Here is a 23,643-nt window from a genome sequence, read left to right on the forward strand (position 1 = left end):
GAGCTGTCCACCCTAGAGAAATTCACTTTCAGAGTGAAGTCTGTGATCTACCATCCACGGACAGCCAGTTGTTTCCTTACGTTAAGATGACAGGTTTCTGAAATTCCTAATGTGTAATGGACAGAATGATTAAATTGATACGTATGTGAGTGCTGACAGTGTGAAGATCTCTTTCAGCACTGTGAACTCTATGCGTGTGTTACAGGAGACTTCTCAGTAAATGCGCACAGGCACTTAGCTTGTTCTCATTCACCTTTTGTCTGTGTGGTTGTGTGTGTGGCATAAAAATATGTTCCTGGCCACAACCTGGTTGTTAATAGGTGGTCTGTTTCCTCGTGTTAACTGGAATAACTCTAGAATTTAAAATTTCTCCCAAGAATTAGCTTTCCATTGTGCTAATTTGGAAAAGAATAATTGTTCTTTCAAATGAAAAAAAACCACCTCTTTTTTCTTACAAAATGAAATAACTCTTTACTTAGATTTAAACCTTAAGTGCTCAGCATGATTTTCAGAAAGATGCAAAAGCACAGCATTATAGTAGCCCTTCATTTAATTAAACTGATTAACTGAATGATGGTTAGGCCCTTTTGTTTCAACCCTTGCTGAAAACAGTTGTGTTAGTATAAGCGCTTCCCCTAGGAGGGCAGTGTGGGGTTGAAGCTTTGGCACTGGAGACATCAAGTCCAGCACTCACAGCGGGACCAAGGGCCCTGGGTTTTTCATTTGTGAAATGAAGATGATAGTATTTACCTTGAGGGAAAACAAGGGCTGTAGAGACCCTGGGATACTCTTGTCATTCCGCACACATTAGCTCCTCCTGTCCCCCCGTGAGGGGAGCATGTGGAATGACATCAAAACTTGTGGTGATTAAGATCCTTGGAAATTTCTGTTATAAAGTTTCTTGTATCATTTGTAGCTCTAGAAGGTATAAAACATCATCTTGAATATGAGTAACTGCAGAGCTTTCCTGGCAGCTCAGGGCTTTCCTCCATTTTTCGGTGAGCAGTGGGCAGGAGCAGCTTTTCCTGGAAGTTGGGCAGTCGTCGTAATCTCTGCTGAAACGTCTCCTGTCTGTGTTTGTCATTGACTTGACAAGTGTTTGTTGTCTGTCTGCCCTGTGCCTGATTCTCTTCTCTGTCCTGAGGATGCTGTGGTGACCATTGCCTCCCATGGGACTCCCATTCTGGTGAACATGACATAACTGAGAGTGGCGATCAGTGCTGTGGAGAAAAATAAAGCAGTTCGTGGCCTGGGGACCTTAGGATTGGAGAGTGCCGTTCACAGGGGCCTCCTCCAGTGAGCAGGCCAGGAAGGTTGCTGGTGCGGTCCCCCCGCCTTCAGGCAGAAGTAGCGGAAAGCCCTCGGGGTCGTTGGGTTTGTGGCTGGAGACAGAGCCAGGAGGTCAGTGTGGCGGGGGTCAGGGTGGATGAGGGAGCCGTGAAAGACGGGGTCCAGATCCGCAGAACTATTGAAGCAGGGACGTTCGTTCCCGTGTCTTTTCAGGCGATCTCTTAGGAAGCCCTAAATGGTGAGGCTTTTTGTGATACCTGTATTTCTGAACTTTAAATGGGGATCAAGCCTACTTAAAAAAGTAAACGTTTTCTGGGCCGTCCCTGATGGCCTAGGGGTTAAAGTTTGGCATACTGTGCTCTGGCGGCCCTGGCTGGGTTTCTAGACATGGAACCACACTACTTATCTGTTACTGGCTGTGCTGTGGTGCTGGTTGACATTAAAAAAAAAAAAAAAAAAAAAAGAGCAAGGTTGTCAACAGATGTTAGCTCAGGGCGAATCTTCCTCAGCAAAAGAAATAAACTTTTCTTTGAAAGGAAAATAGAAGTTTAGAACTCTATTTTTCAAGGTTCTTACCTGACATTAATGTTTTCAGACATAAATTATCACTCATCTCTTACTCAAAATAACAATGAAGAGAATCTTTTATTATTTGGGATATTTATTGACTAAACGTTTATGTTCTCAATTCCCAGTTTAAAAATCATCAGATCACCGCAGTGTCACACATTTATCACCCAAGTACATATACACATTGTATATCTTAGATCAGCAAATAGTATCCCACTTATGGTGCAAGCTCTTCTTTTCAAATTAAAGTTTACTGTCTAGATCATCTTGTTTTAGTTAAAGAAAAAAATTACAATACTCATCCTGTTGTCCATGATGTATACGGACATCGTTCCTTTTAGGCCACATGTACTAGCTAATTATCTATTTCTGCAATGTGGCATAATGATTTCTGATGCGTGTGATAGTATTTCTGAGCTGAAGGCTGTCCTTTTTAGTTTCATAGTGACGTTGGGTAAATCCGTGTAGTAACTGACAGCAGCTATAACCTAAGATCCTGACACTATAATCTTTTCAATAGCACATTCAGAACTACTCAGGTTTTAAAAAGTATGATCTACTTACTGATTTATTCAATAAATATCTCAGTGCCATCTGTGTGCACCAGAAATTTTGGCTGGGTGAACAAAACAGACTAACTAGAGTCTAACCCACTGGTCTTTCTAGACGCTTAGAAGATAGCGTGTGCTCCAGATTCCCTCGAGGCTTTACCTTGTCGGGTGAGCTTCAGGGAGCTTGTTTAGATCCGCTGAGTCCATCAGATGGGAAACCTCCCCAGAGAGCTAACTGTGCACGGCCTGGTCATTTATCCACGTTAGTGAAAAGGGTAGCAGTTGGAGAGGCAGTCCGTAGACTGTTGTGTAGCTGAGCTGTGTGGAGAATTTAGTGACCTAGTGCCACCTGCACCTAACACATAGCCTCTTGTGGGACCTGGGAGCTAGTGAAGTGTGAAGTGTCACCCCATGTGAAAAAGAGGAATGTTTTTAAGGACCGTGTGACTTAACACATGCATGGTGAATTTATGAATCTTCTACTAACATAATTTCAATAGGATTTTAGATAAATTAATAAATGATGAATCACTGACTCTTAAGAAAGATGGGGATATGTGATGTATGTCCTTAAATTTTTCAGCTTTTTAGTATAGCAGATTTCAAGCATGTAGAAAACTAGAGAGAGTTCATGTAGCTTTTTGAGATAAAGACTGGAAAATTGCACACTGAGAATAGGCCGTCCCTGCCTGGCTGGGGTGCCTTGCATGGAAGACTTGGGAGAAGTTGCAGGCAGCCCAGAGCGGCACCTGCCTGTCTGTGGTGCACGGTCCTGCAGTGGCCTGCCTTCCCACTGCGCTGCCCTTGTCACTTAGGGCGTGTTCCTCCCTGAGGCTGGAGTGACTCCCACATATCGGGCAGTGACAACACCAGTTGTGATAGTCCCTCTTTGATTCCTGATTTTGGTCATTGGTGTCTTCTTTTTTCTTGGTCAGTTTAGTTAAAGGGTTATCAATTTTTTTGATCTCAAAAATCCAACTTTTGGTTTCATTGACTTTTTCTCTGTTGCCTTTCTCTTGACTATGTCATTGCCTTTCACTGTGATCTCATCATTCCCTTCCGTTGTGGGTTTGATTTCCTTTTTTTTCCTAGCTTCTTGAGATAAAAGCTCAAGTTATTGACTTTAGATCTCTTTTCCTTTCTGATATGACTGCTTTAGTTGCATCCCCTAGATTTTGATATGTTGTGTTTTCATTTTCATTCTGTTCAAAATATTTTTTGTTCGGTTTTTTATTCTTATTCTTACTTCTTAGCCTGGTTGCCTAGATGTGACCCTGTTGCTGCATGGCTTAGTGGTCAGCCACTTATTTAGGAGGGCTGTGTGCAGGTCCCTTGAGCCCTGGGCTGGTGATGTGTGTGTGGGTCGGAGTGAGTACTCAGAGCTCCCCTTAGCTCTTACTTCCTGCCTGCCCACCAGGATCCTCTGCACGAGTGAGTTTCCCAGACAGCCTGCTGTCGAGGACTTATCTAGGCCTCTGGTAGCTCTTTCATTTCCACAATTTCCTTGTTAAGTCTCTCGGATTTCTAGCTGGTTTGCTGTTGTTCCAGACAGGACTGAGACCAGAGACCCGTAGATCTGTGGGCGTTCCCCCTGCCCTTCCTGCCCAGTTGGCTGCTTTTACTGACAGCGTTCCTGGGGCTTTGTGGGCCTCCTCACCAAACCAGGTCTGCCCTCTGTGTTTTCCTACCCCCGCCTTGTCCTGATAAAACCGCTGTGTCCCTGAGGGAGGCTCTGTCTGCAGGACCAAAGATGCCCATTCCAGGGCTCAGGAATAGATGCCCTCGTTTCTTATTTCATTTTCGTTGATTTCCAGAGTCCTGAAATGCTTGTTTTGAACAATTTTGTCCAATTATACCCTTATTTTGGGGGAGAAGATTTGCCAGTGTCTTCATGCTGCCATTGCCAGTAGTCCTGCCCTGTGTGACATTTTTATCTCATTTTTTCTTAGATCCCATTATTTTCGGCAGTTTTTGCAAAAATCTTATCTAAGCACATCTTGTTCCAGCCCCTGTTCTTTCCCTTTGTTCCATTAACCTGTCTCTAAAAGATAAGTTTAGAGGGGAAAGAAAGAAGCATAGAAGATGTGGGCTGCTTCTGAGCTAATTTACCAAGTTCCTCTTGTAAATACTGGCATAGCTGAGCAGTGTGTGTGGAGAAGTTTTACTAACTACTTCACTAGACTCCTGTTTATGTAAGGAGCTGAGCATTGTGCTACTGAAAGTCTGAATCTTATTTTCCCCCCCCCAAAAAAACAAATGTCCATTTTTATTAAGATTACGTAATTTAGCAGGGCAAGATCTGACTCCTTGCTGTCCACTTTCTTTGTCGGCCACTAGCTCCCCTGTTGGAAGATGCCACACTTAATCCTGAAAGTAGCTGGTAGGCCCATCCAGAGAGGTGTTTTATGCTGACTGGTGTTACTAGGAGCATCAGTAGTGCAGCTTGAATGGGTACTGGCTTCCTAATTGAGTAACAGGTTTTAAGGTCAAGAAATGAGGGAGCATTAGTAAAACACAAACGGTTAGATTTCTGATACTTGTAAAGCTCATCTGAAATCACCTGTTACTCTGGCAGGAGGAGGGATGACTGGGTGCTCCTCGCCTGCCAGTGCTCTGTCGAGAGTACAAGTGTTCAGTGTTGTGTCCACAGGGGAGGGACGGCGCTGGGCACACCCCGAGACTGACCAGCACAGCCTGTGGGATGAGTCAGGATGATGACCCACTTCTGAGAGGTTTGACAGGAGTTACAAGTTTAAAACTGTCAGGTTTTAATGAGAATGCTCATGAAAATGGAAAGTGTATGTTGAGTGTGAAGTATTTTTAAAGTTAAGCAGTATTTCACTGAACTAAACACTTAAATTTTAATTATAGACCTCTTGACTGGGTACAGTGATTAAAAATTTTCGTGTTTTAAATTTCAAAAATATTATTAAAATCCAAACACTGTCAAATGAGAAATTTTCTTAGTGACTTTAGTGAAATGACAGGTTTGGTTTTCCACTTGTGTGATGGTTTTGCGTCTTGGTTGAATCCTAACCGAGGCGGACTCCCTGACGCTGGGGAGGGCCGTCCGGCTGCGCGGATACTGACCAGCGTGCTGCCTTATTGGTTTCAGCAGGGAGGAGAGAGCGACGGCTTTTTTCACCCGGAGGGCCAGCCCCAGAGGCTCCCTCAGCCCCCAGAAGTGAGACAGCAGCCTGCCCGCAAAGTGACACTGACCAAGGGGGCCCTTCAGCCGCCCCAGCACCCACCAGTGGGGGCCCACGTGCACTCGGCCGGCCCTCCAGGCATCAAGAGCATCCAAGGAATTCACCCAGCCAAGAAGGTACTGCCCGTTACTGAGCCTGCCCCACAGGAACGTGAAGTCTGGGCCGTGCACACGTAGATGTCCTCCTAGTTAGAACGGGCAGCAGTGAGGTGCTTCTCTGATAGGAGTGCCTGGCACACAGTAGGAGTGATCGCATAAATGAGCCATCATTTTCTTTGTTCCAGCTTTGAAAGCTAACATTCCACAGAAGCGCTTTTCCTCTTGTGACTTATTTAATGGTACAACTCCGGGGAATCCCCCACGACCGAGGGCACGTTTGTTTCCTGCAGCTCTGAGCTGTGCTCTGGAGACAGCCCTGCAGGCGAGCCCCAGCCTGGCACGCTTTCCCTTCCCTGCCCGCTGGTTCCTCAGAGCCTTTGCAGATGGAGAACTGAGTGTTCGCTCCTCCCTTTCCTCCTCAGTGCCCCAGCTCACAGGTGGAGACCGAGGCCTTTGGGGGTGGAGTGGCCTGCCCAAGAAAGGAGCCCACCAGGCTGTGGGGGGCGGTATTTTCCTCCTCTCAGCTCAGTCTGTTAGACTAGAGGCCTGGGCGTCCACTATCCCTTCCGGGGAGTGAAGGTTATCCTATTGTGTGCTGAATTTAAAACCATCCCTGGAGAGGTGTGTCCATCTTGTCCCTCTTGTCCCGTCGTGTCCTGCTGCGGGAGTGCCTGTCCCCTCAGCTTCTCGTGAGGGGCATCTTTGTAACTTCCCCAAAGCCTTCACACCTCTCGCCGACAGTAAAGTCCCCTCTTGGCCCAGTAGCCAGACGCCCCTTGTCTGATGAGATCACGCCAGGGAGGTTTGAGTCTCTCCTAGAAAGCTCTGGAATCTACTAGTTCCTCCCATCTCCTTGTCTTGCTGCTGATACTAAGTAGCAGTATTAATATGAAGGGGTCTTTGAAGTATTTAAATTACTCTGTATACATTTTATATATATGTATGTATGTATGTATTATCTCATAAACGCTTTATGGTGTTGGGACAAACAAAATTATTCAATTTTTGCAGCAGAAGACAGACGTTACAGACACATTAAGTCGTATCTTCAGGTATAGTCTTTAAAGATTGTTGCAGTCTAAATTTTCTTCAGTCAGGTGTTGTCCCCTGGCTATATGAAGAGGAAGACCTTAGAAAAATACCCCTCCTCCCATACAGCTCTGTACATAAATAAAGCACTTGAGTTTCTTCATCTTAAACTTCAGTTTACTCTCCTATAAAGTGAGGACACTAATGTTTCCTGTCCCTTTTGGGCTCTTGTGAGGATTTTATAAGAAATGCATATGCAAAGTATGGTGCCTGGTATGTAAGTAAGCATTTAGTAAAGGATATTATTGTTGATATTATAACTTAGTGTAGCTGGAACATAGAATAGTTAGTTACTTCTGGTTTCCAGCCAGTGTAACTTGCAACTTTTGATGTGTGTTTTCCGATGTGACCTCTCCTGAAATGTCCTTTTGTACTTCTCACAACTCACTGCGCAGGAGTAGGTGGGCTCCCTCCTGTGGAGTGTTAAGAATGGAGTGTTCGGTTTTATCTGTGGTCTCTTAGACTGGTGCCCACTGATGTCCTGAGGCTCTCATTTCTGTCTGCCCTCCTCTCTTCCCGTTTCTGTGATGGAGTGGGAGGTCCTTTTTGTCCCTTTCTACCCAAACTCTAGGACAGAATTCTGGTGGGATGTCTGGAAAACCTGGTGCTGTTCATTGCAGCTCTGCGGCCTGCGGTTCACTACCGTCCTACACAGGAGGAGTTTGTTTTAGAGAAAGCCCTTGACACCAGTGCTTTATCTAATTTCCTAGTTGAAAAAGAATGGAAAGATCATCTGTCTCTTCTTTTTCAAAAGATCCCAGGACAGTGGTTTTGAACCCTGGGCCCTGCTGTAGACCAGTGTAGACATCGTAACTTTGGAGGGGCCGGGCACTCAGTCATCATTATGGTTTGGGTTTTTTTGGTTTTGTTTTAAAGCTCTGCAGATGATTGTAATGTGTACGCAGCCGGGGGGAAATCCCTGTGGCAGAATCTGCCTTTCAGAGTCTCGGGACAGCAAATGTACATATTTGTGAAATGAGTTGGATATGTGTTGTGGCTTGTGGTGACTCTGCAGTGGCTGTGGGTAACACCAGGCACAGTTTGCTGGTCCCTGCTGAATTGGCCTGGAATACGGTGGGGGAAATTCGGGCTCTGGGGCCGTTAGGACTGGATCTGAGTCCTTAACTGTGTTACTTGCAGCAAGTTTCTGAAGCCCTGTGACCCTGCTGCTTCATCTCCAGGATACTGGGGACACAGCGCCCACCTAGTCCCATCCTTGGCACAGGACAGGGTCAGACTCTGCTCCGTCCTCTTCCGTCGTCTTTCTCCACCCAGATCAGCTGGGTATTATTGTCTCATTTAGGCATTAAAGCCTGTTCTGATTGATAGTGGATAAAAGCTACAGAAATCCTATAGCTTATGGTGTGTTTTAATGGATTCTAGATTATTTGCTCACTTTTATATCATGGTATGTGTAAAAAAAGACCAAAGTTCAAAAATGGAACAGTTACTTTGTTGTTGCCAGGTCCTCATGCATGGGAGAGGCCGAGGAGTAGCAGGTGCCATGGGCCGGGGGCGCCTGATGCCGAACAAGCAGAACTTACGGGTGGTGGAGTGCAAGCCACAGCCCTGCGTCGTGTCCGTGGAAGGCCTCTCTTCCTCCACTACGGATGTCCAGCTCAAGAGCCTGCTGATGTCAGTAGGCCCCATCCAGGTGGGTCCACGTTCTGTCCTGTGTCCTGTCCCAGGACTCAGTCACTTCTTGATTTAGAATCCCTCTGTCTTGTCTCCTTCATGTTAAAATAATACACTTGAGAAGGAAGACAGATTTCCCTACCGTGCACACTTGATGTCGGGACTTCTGCCTGGGAGCTAGAGGGTTTGGAAGTTTTCAGGGGCTTGGTTACAAACTTTATGAAGTAGTTATTTCAATGAATAAGTTATCCTTGGAAATCCTGAAATTATCCTAAATTTTACGTAGGCACCCATACATAGAAATGTTTTGTTCTGTCACACACTTGTTTTGTTTGTAATAATTAAAATTTCTTTTTAGTATTTAGCCTTCCTGACCTTAGTTTGCAGAAACAGCCTCACATGTTAACAGCTGTAGAACTTGGTTTAGATTTTACAAATATGAAATAACATGCACTATATTTTGGTCTCTGTAATTTTAAAACTGGCTAATTCTAAATGCTTATATATCTCTGCTGAGCTGGCTCCAAACAGGTCTCCAGTTCTGTTGTAAACAGTTTTCCTTTGAAATCCCTGATCTCTGCAGCTTCTAGAGCCCTGGAAGTAAACCAGGGAAGAAGTGGATTGACCTGGTTTTCCTTGAGCAGTGTATCTCTCGTCCTGTTTCTCGCCTCTCCTCCGGGTGTCACCACCCAGTCACAGCATCACGAGCACACCCCTCATCCCACGTCAGCACCCATGTCTGAGGGTAGAGCATGTCGGAAACATGACTGATGGAAATTGTAGGATGGATAGTGTGGATGTCAGATCTCTGAGTAATGCCAAGTGCTTTCTTTTAAGAATCTCTCATAGTCTCTTGCTTCATGAGTGAATGGGGAAACATTTTCAGACTAGAGTTGATACAGGTAATTAATTTTTAATATGTTTTAAATCTCTATCTACTAATGAGAGTTACTAAAAGTGAGGAGTAGATAAAAGCCCTTCCAAAAACACTGTTATTTAGGTTCAACTGCTTCCACCTTCATTTTTGGATTCCTAGAGAGATGGTTAGGTTTATTTTTCATTTGTATGTAGTAATGATAAGTTAGCCAAAAACTTTGGCTTCTGTTTTTAATAGTTGTTTTCCTGTGGTGTGGCCAGGGATGGTTTGTCAGTTACCAGAGGCATAAAGTTTATGTTCAAGGATAGTCATTTCCAGATGGTTAATCATAATATGGATTAATTTGCAAGATCAGAATGATGCCAGAGAGTTTTAGATGCATTAAAATGTGGTTATCCTGATCTGAGACTCTTCAGCAAATGGTGGTTGAGAATTTGGGGTCAGATCACAGTTCACCAGTGAGTCCAGATGTAAAACCCAGATCCTAGTGTATTAGTTCTGAGCATGAGTCTGTGAGGCCCATGTTTCAATCCGCTTTCCCGGCCCTCTGTTGAGCTGGGGAGTGGTAGCACCATGGCTCTCTGTGTATGGCCCACTGCTCGTCCAGGCTCTGCTTCGTCACGTGTAGCTGTGATCGTTCTCCTGAACGTCTCTGAGTGCGATACAGTTACCAGGATCCATGTCAGAATGGCCGTGCTGCTTCCTTCTCACTGTGCTGCGTGAGCTTCAGTGGCTGTGTTGCAAGAATTAGCTTGGTGCCATTGCTACACCACCCAGCCTTGGTCTTAGCCATCTTAAAAGTTGAATTTTGAATTTTGCCTTGTGGGGTTATATATCTCTTGAGTGGCCTTTTTTCCTCCAATTTGCCTTTCTTTTTCTGTTCGGAAAAGAATTAGAGATCATTGTGTTATAAATACAGTTTGATTGAGGACACTTAAAGCCAAGCAAAACCAGTGTTGGGTTGTTTAATGGCTTGTTTTAATTAGAAAGAGAGAGAAAGATGGGAAAACAAGAATGAAATTTTCTAGGTTACATGAATTACCCTTAAAATGAAACAGAAGGTGAATCCCCTCCCATACGCCACCGTCAGAGTCCCTGTGGAGTGATGGATTTAGCACTTGACGCGAGGGCCTGGTCGTCCACCCTGGGCGCAAAGCAGCGTGCTCTCTTTTCTTTCCAGTGTTAGTCCCATAGGGTGGTTTTGAGTTGGAGTTTATAGATTTTTAAACTCTGCATTCACAAAGCACTTAGTTTCTTAATAAAAAAAACAAAAAGCAACTACTATAACAAGTTTCTGCCAGCTTTAGGTAGGTAAAGAATGACGCTGATAAGTAGGAATTTTGAAAAGACATTTATAACAGCTTCATTATGGTGTAAATGTAACTGTATTTCACAGGGCTGGTGCTGAGTGAGCCCGCCTCCTGCTCCCTGGTTTGAGGAGAGATGGGCTTTAGGCTGCTCTGTGCACTGGGCTGCGGCTCCACCTCGCGTCCACCTAGTGTCATAGCAGGTGGTGGGGTCTAGACGAGGAAGGACCCCTGTTCTTTTGGGCCCTTTAGTAACAGGAAGGTGCAGTGACTGCGCATTTCACACGGCTGCTGCTTTAACTGTGGGGTCTGAGAGGACTTCTCACTGTGGCAGAAATGAGCTCTGCCATGAGGGAGCCGTGGTGCTTTCACATCAGTATGTTAGTCCCTTAAACTGCGCTCATAAGCCTCTCTAGAAAACCCACCTTAAAGACATTAGCCATTAACTCGTTATTTACAGAATAAGGAAAAATGACAAGATTTTGTAGAAATGTCATAACCAGAAGGGAGAAATGACACAAGCTCTGTGGTGTGTTTCAGGATTTCAGATGAGAGCGCACAGTAGGAATAGACCCGTGTGAGACTAGCAGTAACAGGAAACTAGCTAAAGGAAGATTCTGCCTGGGGTCCCGGGACCAAGAGAGGCCTGTGGGGTTATGGGGATGCCGGGCCTGGCCCTCAGGGAAGGGCCGGGGCAGATGGGAAGGCGAGGGGGGAGGCTGCAGCAGGTGACTTCTGTTAGGGGCTGTGGGCTCTGTGGACGAGTGAGCGTGTGCCCAGGTGCTCTCGTGACCGGCACCATTCCCATAGGCATGGCCGCCTCCAGGGAATGACCCTGACCTTCTGCTCCGTCCTGAAAGACTGAAGCTAAGTGAACTGTTAGGGTCGGGCAGTAAGGTAGTTATAACTTCTAAGCTCCTTTGCTTATTTATCTTTATTTCCCTGTTTGCTGGATTTTGCCTAAACTTGTATTAAGAAAAATTTGCTGTCCTGTAAATAAACAAAACACCATAGAGTAAAAACAGAAAAGTAGTTTCCTCACAAGAGCGTAAAGATCAGAGGTCACTTAATGAGCAGGTGTGACTGGACCCCCGCGGCACTCGCCACTGAAGAGGGAAGGCCAGTGTGGGTGGGTGCAGCAGTAGTCACTGCCGACACTTAGACCATGCCGCCTGTGCCTGGCACTGCGCTGTCGCCGCCTGTGCCTGGCACTGCGCTGTCCCCGTCTTGCCTGGTGACTTCTTCCTTTGTGTCCCCCGACTCCCCCCTGAGAGCTCCAGGCCTCAGGATGCAGCCGGCGCAGCAGCCAGAGTGAGACTTTGAAGGGAAGCTGCAGCTTAAGTCCCAGTTTTGCCGTTTCTTGGTGTGCAGCTCGCGCACAGGTTGCCGCACCCTCACGAGTCCAGGTTTTTGCATCAGCCACAGAAGACCTTAAACGCTGTCTCGTAACCCTTCCTTCATTCCCCAGCATGACCTGGAACGGGGGGAAATGAAGGAAACAAGGCACCCACGTTAAAGCGGTGAGCACCGAAGGAGCAAGCATCAGGGTGTGTTCTCGAAAGGAGACTTGCTGTCCCAGAGGGCGTGTCGCCCTGGAGTCCACTTCAGGCCCGAGAGGCGAGTCCCAGGGCCCGCCGAGTTGGCCGGTCTCCGCCTGACGCTGTAGTGCCGTGAGGACCAGAGACTTGGAAGGCGTCTCACTCTAGAGCGGGTCTCGGGCCCCCTAGAGAGGCACAGCCTTTGAGCTGTCACGTGAGGTGGGGCGGAGTCGGAGAGTCTGACCGGCGCCAGCTCGGGCCTTCTCTGAAGTGTTGGGTCGGTGAGAAGAACGCCGTCTTTCCTCTGCTTCTCGCTGTCAGAGGGTCTAGCAGGTGCAGTAGGAGAAGCGGCAGTCTCGGTGAAGGCAGTTCGGTCATTCTGACTGAGGACATCTGGGAAAGAGAACTCCAGGTATAGTCAAATACGGATGGCAGAAAACCAGTGTCATGAGATGCAAAGGAAACATGTAGATGTGACCGCATGAGCTGAAACCATAATGGAAAAAATTGTTAATTGGAGGCTCTCACACAGTTTCGAAAATGCTGTTGTAAATATTCCAAAAAGAAAAGGGAAGATTCGCGGAGACAAGTGCTAACACAAAGAGCTCTTTGAAGAGCTGGTGTGTATTCTGAGGGTAAGGTTGTAGGGGATGGGAGGAGCATGGAACAACCAGTGGTGGAGCGGAGGAGGCCGGGCCGTTAGGGTGTCGACACATCACGTCAGAGCAAAAGGAGCAGTGTGCCTCAGGCACGCGGAGTGAGGACGTGGAGGGCAGGAGGCCCAAACACCGGACTTGAGGAGGAGCGCAGGCTCGGCATCCACGATACCCGACACGCTCGGGGGTGAGTGAGTGTGCGCCGGCCTGCAGTGGCGGTGGGGTCTGAGAGCCAGCACGGGGAGCTGCCTCACCCACTGGCACAGACCTGCTGGAATTCTGCTCACTCCCCTTTGGGGATAGTATTTGCTGCTCTAGGCACCCCATTGCCTGCAAGATGTTAGAGCGAACTGTGTACGGAAGCGATTATGGAATAGAGGAGTCCTGCACACTCGTGTGAGCAGTGGTTAAAGGAGTGAGGCTGCTGGGCCTGGGAAGAGCAGAGGCAGTGGAGCTGGGTGGCCTGCCCCCCCGTACTTCCAGTGCCACCCCGTGGAGGAGGACGGCTTACGGTCTGCTCTTCGTGAGCAGCCCTGCGATGCTGGGCCCACCCCGGGGAGTGAGTCCCGTCTGGCCTGGGCCCGAGAGCACTCATTCCTGGTGACTGATAGGGGTTGCTGCTTTGAAGCAGTTTCACTGGTTGTGTTTAAAACAACTCATGGCAGTTTTGAGATTTTTGGCTTTAGGTAATTCTTGAGGGTGCTAGGAATTGTTGGACAGAGGGGAAGAGACTTTACTTGATTTTCAGGACTCCTGAGTCGTTTTAGTATCCCCACAGCATTTTAGTTTATCTGGACACGCACACAGCCTCTTCCTAAAAAGAGGGAAAACTTTTCCTAATTGAGGAAAAGAGGCCGAGACTCTGAACAACATGGATGGCCAGCACTTTTCAATGTTAGTGCAGCGTCTTGTGGCAGTTCAGCCGGTGGTCCTGCATGGGCTTGTTGAAGACAAATGCGGGAAGCTGCCGGCTACAGGAGTATTGTACTTACGGAGCACAGTTAGTCATTCTCAGAAATTGTCTCAAGAGGTCTTGTCTCTGAAGAATGAAAAGCAAATTGGGAGAGTTGATCTGTCAGCCTTTTCTGCTGTGCACCAGTAAGTGACTTGTAGGGGAGTCGGAGGTCACAGCAGATGTGTAGACTGGAGATAGATGTTAACTTTTGGTTTGTTCTGAGTGAATTAAAGTGTTTATCTGTATATGTTACTGGTTTGTAGAAGTCCACATTTTCAAAGCAGAAACTGGTGACCATCACCTTTTAGCTTAGTGCAGTGTCTTTTCCTTCCCTCCCAATAAAGAAGTCACTAATGTCTGTCATTTGGGTAGGTCAGAAATGGTTAAATATAGACAGTTTCTCCAATTCAATCTTTTTTTTTTAAGATTTTATTGTTAATTTTTTCTTCTCTTCCCCAAAGTCCCCCAGTACATAGTTCTGTATTTTAGTTGTGGCATGTGGGACACTGCCCCAGCATGGCCTGACAAGTGGTGCGTAGGTTCACGCCCAGGATCTGAACTGGCGAAACCATGAGCCACCAAAGCGGAGCACGCAAACTTGACGGCTCGGCCATGGAGCTGGCCCCCTGCAATTCAATCTTATATCTAGAAAACAGGCTTAGTTTTTTAAATAAGTGTAAAAATGTAAATACAAGGGGACAGTCAGGAAGCACATTGTAAGACAATGTTCTCATCACTTGTGTTGACTATTGAAGAGCCATGTCATTCCTGTGATTTAAAAACTTCACTGAAAGTTGATGCTCTCTTTACTAATATCTCCTCAATCAAATGGAGGTTTAAACCACTTAGATACAAATAAACGAACCTTCTTACATCACACGTTTTATCACTTTATATGGCAAATGGTAAAAATGGAGCTTCATGCCTTCATGTCACATGGTGAAATCACGCCAAAAATCTAGAAACTTAATTTCTCAAAAGAAGACATACTATTTTCAAAATCTAGATTCTATCTGTGAACTGTAGTGTGGATAATTATTTGTGATATTACAAGAAGCTAGTTTTTTTTGTTTGTACTTAATTGAACCAATATTATATTTTTAGACGAGATAAATTGAGATAAGTGCTTCTGATTCTGGTGGTGAGCTCTGCCACGGTGCTGGCAGCAGTTAGCATGATGCTGCCAGAGTCACACCCGGGGGACCTTGCCTCTCCCGCATGGCTGCAGGAGCCGTGAGGCCGGCAGAAAGGAAAGGGCACCCCCAGCGAGACTGGGCCAGAAAGTGGGATCCAGCAGGGGAGTGCCCCTGAGGTGCTCCACGCGCGTTCCTGCGCCCATTGGCCCGCCCACCTCGCCCGTGGTGGAGGAGAACAGCGCTTTCTCTCCGAGAGCAGCTCCAGAGTTGCACCCACTGAAGATCGTTCAAGGATAAGAAAGGCTGGCAGCCTGGAAGAGAAATAGGTCTCTGTCAAGTAACACGAGTGGGATTTCAAAGGCCAGAGAAGCCATATTGCTGAGAACATATCTGAGAGAGAAATTAATTCCAGACCTGGTTACTCAGCTTAACTTGACTTACTAACTTAACGATAAGTGAAACCATCAAGAAAATTCTGTGGCTTCCGGTTTTTATATCCAAAAGAGGAGAGAAAACCTCGTATTCCACTAAACTTGTCTCAGAAAGCCAGGCAGACACAGCCTGGTGCTCCCTAGCAGGCCTGCTCCGCCGCCTGCGCTCCTGGCGCGTCCCGGCCCTGTGACCGCCCTCCAAGGGGTGGGCCTGTGCAGCCGGGGTGCGGGGCCTCTGGAGACTTGACACTGCTGGTCGCTGTGTGGAGCACTGAGAGGCGGCTTTCTGGAAAGTGGGTATTTTTTCAGAGCTCTTCTAGTCATGTTTCCTGCTAGAAGTTCTATATGGTTATTGAAACCAAGTACCTACTCAAAACATTGTCCCTTTTTTTGCACATTTTCTGAGAAATTGGTATTTTTGGAATTGTGTTTCCATTGTAGATCTTTGACTAATGCTTCAAATGAAACGGCCACATGTGTAAACACTTTTAAAGGGTCGTAGGTTGTCACGTGTTTTTTCTGGCTGCCGTACTTCACTAGACAGAAGGCCAAATGCAGCACAGGGTCTCTGGCCGCAGAGCGCCAGCCCTGTACGGCTGCCACAGGTGGTGGGTGTGTCCCCATGTTGCAGGGGCCCCACTGCAGCTGCTGCTTGCCCTGGCTTGGTAGAGGCACAGCCTACACAGTGCCTCCAGATACTGGAGAAGAGCCCGACTCCGGAGTGCGAGACAGGCCGAGAGGTTGCTGAGTCCTCCCCTCCCGGCCCCCCAACCCCGAACCCTCAGTCCCAGAGCCTCGGGAGGCCTCCCCTCCTCAGCAGGTCTGAGCACTGGGCGTGAGTCGGCTCTGGCAGGTGCTTCCTCATCAGACGAACTCCTCTTCCCTTGCTGCCTCGGTTGTTTCAGCTCATCTTCTACGCTCATTTGGTTTCCCATAGAGAGTGGCCTCTGGAATGGTGGTTTCACTCCTGAAGAGTTAGTTCAAGATGCCTCTTAGTAATCACAAACTGCTCAGTCCAAGATGGGACCAGATTGTGCTGGGGTCTGCCCCTCCCTGTGACCCAGCTAGATGGATGGGCTCTCCATTTACCCCAGAGGTAATTAGACAATTCCCCAGTTCAGGCCGTGGGGGCCCCTTGCTAAGCAGCTGGTTACTCCTGTGTGGTGAGGATTGCTCTTTCAGAAGTTTAGTGAAGGCCCCACGGTCCTCCCCGTAGGAAGTGACTCTGACGGTACCTGCCAGCAGGCCTCCCAGAGAAGGCTTAGGGGAAGACCAGGCGGCGGCCGGGGCAGATGGCGGCATGTCCTAGCACCAGGCTGGAGGGTGCAGATGGCGGCACGTCCTAGCACCAGGCTGGAGGGTGCAGATGGCGGCACGTCCTAGCACCAGGCTGGAGGGCGCAAGTGCTGCTCAGGGGTGACTTACTGAAGCACTGTTGCTGGCTGCAATTATCTGGATAGGGAACAAAAATTGCCAGGGAGATAGAATGTTTGTTTTAGTGATCCAAGTGTCAGCCTGGACTCAAAGTTTGTATTAAAGCCAATGTGTAAATTTTTCTTTTTTACTGTATACAAGGTGATATTAAAATGTTTCTCTGTTTTCTCCCTCTAGAGTTTACAGATGCTTCCCCAGCAGCGGAAAGCCATAGCTAAGTTCAAGGAACCAGCCCATGCATTAGCGTTTCAGCAGAAATTCCACAGGTAGCAGTGCATTCCATGGGTCTGGGGGTGGGGGTGGATGTGGGCGAGGCGGGGAGCTCCTCTGCTGCGGGGTGCCCAGCTCTGCCCTGTCACTGCGGAGTGCACAGTAACGCATGAGGAGAGCAGATGGCACGGCACGTTTTGATATGGACAGTTGTCCCCTTGGTTTGTGGTGGTCTCATCAGTCTGCATTTGTGTAGACTGGATGTTCACTAGTCAGCCCCCACCCCTGCCGTTCTGCCTTAGTTCTCGTCCGCCTGGTAAGCTGATCGCTGACATGCAGAGGTGCCGTAATGCTGGTTCTTTCTTCAAATGTCCGCAGGCATATGATAGATTTGTCCCACATAAACGTGGCCCTGATCGTCGAGTGAGCTCCCACAGGAGAGGCTGACCTTGCGTTGCACACACGCTGTGGATTGCTTCAGGGAAGCCGCCAGCACAGAAGCCCGAGGAGCTTAGGGCTCTCCGCCCACAGCCTCGCGTAACTGTTTTCTGGAGTGCCAGGCCACCCGCACTGATTCCAGAAGAGTTGAACTTACAGGGCATGGCAGACTGGAGTTCGGTGTTAGATTGCTTCACATTCTGTTGTCACCACAGAGAACTACAGTTTTCGTTTTCTTTTGTTTTCAAAGTGCTTACAATGCATGTAGACATTGTTCTTTGTGATCTTACTGTATGAGAATCACAGTGACTTAGATTCAGGAAAGAACACTGACGCCACAAATTCTAAGTATTTTTCACAGCAAAGAACATTTGATAATGGTTGCACTTATCTTCAGTGCAGGCTACTCAAGAATTTTCCCAACCAAGCATAACTTGCATTGTCTTCTCAGAAAGCCCTCAAAAGGCTCTTGTAAAAACGTAGATTAAAATTTGGGTGATTATCATTGACAGTTGCATATCCTGGAAAGCAGGGTATGAGGGGGGTTGGGAGTGGTGCCAATTGTGTGGCAGATTCTGCTTCTTGTAAATATTCCAAAAGCGCCAACTATATATTCCTAGTTCCAAAGGGAGCTGCTCACCCCCTTTTGCACCCTTCCCAGAGAAGACGGCAGTGCCGGGAGCCCCATGCTCCCTTGGCCTGGGAAGGTGTCCGTAAGCTCCCAGTGCAGCCTTGCTGGAGTCGCCTGCTAGGCGAGTTGCATAGCTACCTACCATGTGAGACAGGGGACAGCCTGAACCTTGAACAGATCTGATTGGTTTTTTCCTCTTTGTAAATGTAGCCCAAAGTGTCATGTTCACGTCACTGGCTCTGTGATATGTAACATTCTTTGGGAACCTGGTTATCATTGCTTTGATTAACTTTTTTTTTTTTTCTCCTGAAGGCCTTGTGAGTAGGGGCTATGCTGTCCTTCAGTGGACCTCAGAGCAAGGTGACGTTGACTCTGGCATGGCATTCTTCGTGGCATGTGGTGTGAGGAATGGCTGTCGTGCTGGGAGAGCGAAACCCCAAGTGGAATGTGTCTGTGTCACCCATGAACCTGCTTGAGTAATTTTGGACAGGTTCCATTCAGTGTGGCACTTACTCCTCATAAAGCAGCTCTTAGTAAAATTCATTCTGGGCAAACGTTGGAAAAAGTGCCTTATTGTATTTTTGCTCATGAAAGAGTTTCACTATTTTAGATTTATTCTAATGTGGACCTGAAGTATTTGAGCAAATGATACTAGGGCACACTCAGACTTTTTAGCTGTATTTTTACCTAAGATTTCTTGTCAGATTTATTAATGGAATTAAGGAAACTAGAAGTCTGTTGTACATATGCCTCTGGTTAGCCAGCAAGGACAGAATACAAACGCGGAACACCTCTGCTCAGGGCAGCCTTGTGTCTCTCAGCCTCCTCGTGGGAGCTGGGACGCAGGTCCTGCGAACTTGTGTCATCTTGTTTTCACCGTTGCCGTTTTATATTACTCTTCCAAATCCAGTTAGCAGAACTGGAGGAGAGTATTCCAGGCCCAGTGAGACTTGGTGGAGCACTGATTTAAAATGGCCTCATGTGCTGAGAGTAGCCTGGGAGATGAAGCTGGTGCTTGGTGGCTGCTCTGGAGCAGATCTGGGCTCTAGGACACTCTGGGCACTCATAGGATACACTAGAACACCCTCTTGCTGAGGCCTGGCCACCGTGTTCCAAAAACCTCCTGACTAAGCCTTGGCAGATGGCCCTTCCTCCAGGCGCTCCAGTGCAGTTTCCACGTAGTCGCTGCTGTGCACATCGGCTGTTTGACACGGGCGGTCTCTGCCCACTGTTTTCACAGTAGATACAGTTGTGTTTGTATATTTAAAAGCGTAGTTTATTTGGCTCAGACCACAGAGAGCTGCACTGAAATAATGAGTTTGCTAGCCCATAAGCTCTAATTGAGAGAGATCCAGACCATTTCCCCACACTGGGCAGTGGGAAAGCTTACAGTTGATGGACTTATTTTATCACCAGGGACTTACTGATCCAAGAAAATGAGTTTAACAGATTTTTACCACTTTCTGAAATAGTCTGAGTGTGCTGTGGCTTTGGAACCAAAAATCTGCCTGTTGTCTGAAAGGTAGGCATTTAAGCATACTTTTTTCTAGTTAGCGATAATAAACTAATCCTATTTGGGCACCATTGTTCACAACAGACCCCATGGCCACTTTAAGGTCTGCTTTTGGCATTGTCTGAGTGTGACATGGGTGCCTCAGGACATGTGTGTGTCCGTAACTGTCTGCACACACATAAGCAAGCTTTCTCTTGATAGAATGTTCTTGAAAAACCATCGGCAGAGTTGAACTAGGCCTTTCAGAAAGCCCTGGTTAGACTGGCTCGGCACAGTGGGCCTCTCTTAATGCACACAGCCCTGGACAGGGCTCTGTTAGTGCCAGCCCGCCCAGGGCCACAGGCCGAGTTTCCTCAGGGAAACCACAAGCGAGGAAAGAAGCAGAATTAGAAAGTCATGCTGTGTCCATTGTGTGCACTTCTCACAGCGAGATCAGACCTCCGTGAGCTGAACCCTCTTGGAAGATCTGTTGCAACCATTATCTTTGTTCTTTACTTATCATGCATTTAAAATGAGATGCAGAAGCATTTAACATGCTATGTAAATACGGACCTTTTAAAATTGAAATGTTATTGGAGATGCTTTCAATTCAGCAACATCTTAGCTATTTGTTAGTTCTTTTGTGTTGTCTCATCACAGTTTAATGGATACAGTTCCATAATTGTTGATGTGTTTGTGAAATATTCAATTTTTATAAAGATGGTAGTAAGTCAATACGTTTATCCTGACCTGTGTATTATTTGTTCACAAATCAAGGCGCTTAAAGCCAGTAAATATCAATATATCTCGTAAGGAAACCCAATAGGTGATTATGTGGAGCGAGTTACTTTTTCTTTTTGCATTATCTTGTTTTGATTTTGTGCTGTAATATAAGTTCACTTAGCTACTTATCTGATCATACGAATGCATTACCATTGGGCTGGCCACATTTGTTAAATTCTTATACTGATATTCTTCTAAAGGAGAAATCTCATCTCTCTTTTCCAAAAAAAATGGTGAGGGTTCCCCCCCTTCTGAACAGACCACTTCCTAAGTAGGTGCCTGTGCCCTCGCCCCATGGGGAGGGGACGGGAGGAGGGTGGTGGGGGGGAGGGGTTGTTCCTCATAACTATTAATTTGGGTCATCCTTCTCCTGATTTGTAAAGGTCCTGGGGAACCACGTGTTTACGCCTGGTGCTGTAGTGCTCCTGAACTGTGACAGCTTAGATCCCGCGCCCAGAGGTCTTTCTCCAAAGAGCATTTTGCTGAATTCTGCCAGCAGAGGACTTGCTGGCAGGAGGCTGGGAGAGGTGCGGGGTGAAGGGGAAGCAGCAGAGGTGGGAGAGGAGGGCCTTGGAGGGTGGAGGAGCGGTCATGGTGTCAGTCGTGGACTTTCCTCCAGCACGCTGCCCATCACGTGAGGGGCCGTGGGGGCAGGCACACGGCGGTCTTGGCAGAGGGCTGGCTGGAGAGCCCCTTCCCTGGGGAGGCCTGCGGCTCGCGGGGCGGAGGAGACCTGAGGCCCGCCTTGCTCGCAGGCTTGATTTTAAGAACCTCTCACTTCTCTTCTTTTTTTCCTTTTGGCTTTGGTTTTCTTGTTTTGTTCTGTTATTTTGTTTTTTGTTTCTTTGTTGTTCAGTTGAAGGTAAGCTCAGTGTGCTCGCAGACCATTGGACTGACAGGGACCCTGTGAGGACAGTTAGGTTTGGGGAGCAGTCTGTACGCTGGGGAGCCCTGGGGCCCTGGGTTCCCTCCCTCCTTCCCGGAGAGCAGCCTCCCCGGCACAGGCCGGCCCAGCGCCCTGCCCAGGGCCCTTTTTCATTTTTCCTCCCTTCCTGCTTCTAGGACTCTGTTGTGGCTTTACTTTCTCGCTGTGAGACCTCCTTTTACTGTCCTTTCGTCAGGAAGAGCCCCCCTTCTGGCTTTTTGTGTATTTGGAGTGTGAGGGGAATGCTTGGGAAGGTATCCTTGGTTCATCGCAGGTTTTTAAAAGGGATTCACTAACAGGGAGGGGCGGAGGGTGTGAAATGGGGCCAGGAGACCCTCAGGAAGGCCACGCCAGGAGTTCAGATCACTTAGGGGGGAAGTTTAGATATTTTATTGTATTCAATGAGCATTTCAGTTAACCTTTTCAACGATTTTTAAAACTCGTGAACGAAGTATTATTTTGGGCGTTCATAAATATGAACTCTCCAAAGGCGTTTAGCCTTGGTTTACTATTAAATCCTAAGGATTTTGTGTAAGGTTTTTTTGCAACCTATTTAATTTTCCTCATTTAAAGTGCCCGTGGTTTGTGTCCTAGAACCGGAGCAAAACTCACTGATTCATATTGGATCCCAAGTGTGCCTTGTCGGGCAGCAAGGTCAGGAAGCGCCATCGTCTCACACGCAGCAGCCAGCTCTTCCGGAGAGTGTTCCACGGGGCTGAGCGCTCTCCTCTGCCGTGTGTTCGTAGCAAGTCTTTAGTTAGATGGGCAGGTGGAACAGGTGTTTTTAGTGAGAAGTTACTTTTTCCTTTTATTTCTAACCAACTAAAATGTAACAAGGTCTTCATGTTCGTGTTTTGCTTTATTTTACTAATTTTAAAAGGTATGTAGAAATATTCAGACCCTTTAAAAAGAAACACATAGTTCTTCCTTTTAACGTGTTCCACATAGTGGACAAAGAGATGTACTGTTCTAATATATTCTGTATTCAGTAATGGAACATGCTCTAGAAAGTAGACCTCTTGATATTCTTTCAGCGTGATTTTCTTTTAAACTACTTTTCATTTTAAGGGCACATGTAGTAGGAGCTGATTTTTAAAGGACTGTTGAAATTTTATGCACTCTGCAGTGTTGTCTTAGAATATATAATTTAGGTTTTTAAAAACACACACACACACACAACACACATTTATACTGTCGACCGAAAAGCAAATAACCGTTGGTTTTTATAATTCCGCTTTGCTTTTCACAGGCACGGGTCCAGGATTGTGTGTCCTCTGTGAGGATTTTAACTCTAAGGCTTTAATTCCACTGTTTAATTTTCAGGTTCAGTAACAGCAGGCCTGCGCTGGGCGTTTCCGTGTTCAGCGGGTTCTCTCTGTTGGGCAGTTCTGTTCTCTTCTTGCTCCTGCGGGTCGGGGCTGGCCCCAGCAGCAGGGTCTCCTCTGTGCCCCCCTCCTTTCCTCTTGCACCTTCCTCGCCAGAACCCAGCTGCCAGCCCCTCTCGGAGTTCCTTTCCCACTCTGAAAGTCTTGCCCTTCCTTTCACTCTCCTGTCTCTGCTGTCTGTCCTCTCCTCCCACCCACCTCCTCTTGGTGATGGCCTTCATTTGGCGGAGTTCTTGCTCCTCTGTCAGTATTAGCGTGGAGGAGAATTCCACTCTGGGCGCAAGAATGTTGCGAATGTGTTTGCACCATGTTTACAACTCGATTCCATCTAAACCTTTGCTTTGACAGGTTTTTACTCATGATTTATTCCTCCAGGTCTCAGGTTGGAGAGAATAACATTTGCATTCTGTTATTTTGCAGTTTGACTATAGGAGAGTGTGGCGCTCCAAAGATGCCGGCGTCCTGGTGCGCGGTGGCGCTGTGATTAACCCCTGTTTTATCCCTCTGCTTCTGCAGGACCTCTTGCATGAGTTCAGTGTTAGTAGCGTGCCTCTTACTCCACTTGGAAGTGCCGGCCCGTGTGACCCTTTGTTACTGCTCTCGCTGACTCTGATCCTTCCTAACCGTAATGTGTATGCGCATCACGCGGGGTTGGGCCAGCTCCTATGTGGAGTCTGAAGCTGTGTTTACTGGGAGTGCATTGAGAGTTCAGAAGTCAAGAGGTGACTGAGTTGCTTTCCTCTGGGTTGATCTACTTCATGTTTCTACCAAACACACTACACTTAGATTTGCGGGAGATGATGTTGCCTTGTTTCACCCCATTTTTCACTTTGTGCTAATCACTGTGACAGCTTTATCAGGAATAGATGTGAAGAACAGTAGTGACATAGTTGGAAAAAATGTATTGTTGTGTGTATCATTTGTGTGATTCCAGACTGAGAAATGTGATTTGAACTGTATTGTAATTTGCAAGATGTGTTAATAAAATACCTCGCAGTTTCCA

At 47.1% G+C, this 23,643-nt stretch overlaps 1 protein-coding gene across 4 annotated transcripts in view; it reads left to right on the forward strand.

Moving 5' to 3' along the window:
- The window catches only part of RBM33 (RNA binding motif protein 33), a 132,562-nt gene extending 108,919 nt beyond the window's left edge, over positions 1 to 23,643 (forward strand). Inside the window, exons 15-18 of one of the 4 annotated variants that reach the window (XM_044765671.2) lie at positions 5,527 to 5,736; positions 8,273 to 8,461; positions 16,954 to 17,042; positions 17,365 to 23,643. In XM_044765671.2, coding sequence (XP_044621606.2) covers positions 5,527 to 5,736; positions 8,273 to 8,461; positions 16,954 to 17,042; positions 17,365 to 17,413 — 537 coding nt within the window. In that variant the 3' untranslated portion in view covers positions 17,414 to 23,643. Of the gene's footprint in view, positions 1 to 5,526; positions 5,737 to 8,272; positions 8,462 to 16,953; positions 17,043 to 17,364 lie in introns of those variants that run through there. The other 3 variants (XM_044765670.2, XM_044765672.2, XR_006523736.2) reach the window with 3 other exon arrangements.

The sequence above is a fragment of the Equus asinus genome, chromosome 1, assembly GCF_041296235.1.
Source record: "Equus asinus isolate D_3611 breed Donkey chromosome 1, EquAss-T2T_v2, whole genome shotgun sequence".
Lineage (NCBI taxonomy): Eukaryota > Metazoa > Chordata > Mammalia > Perissodactyla > Equidae > Equus > Equus asinus.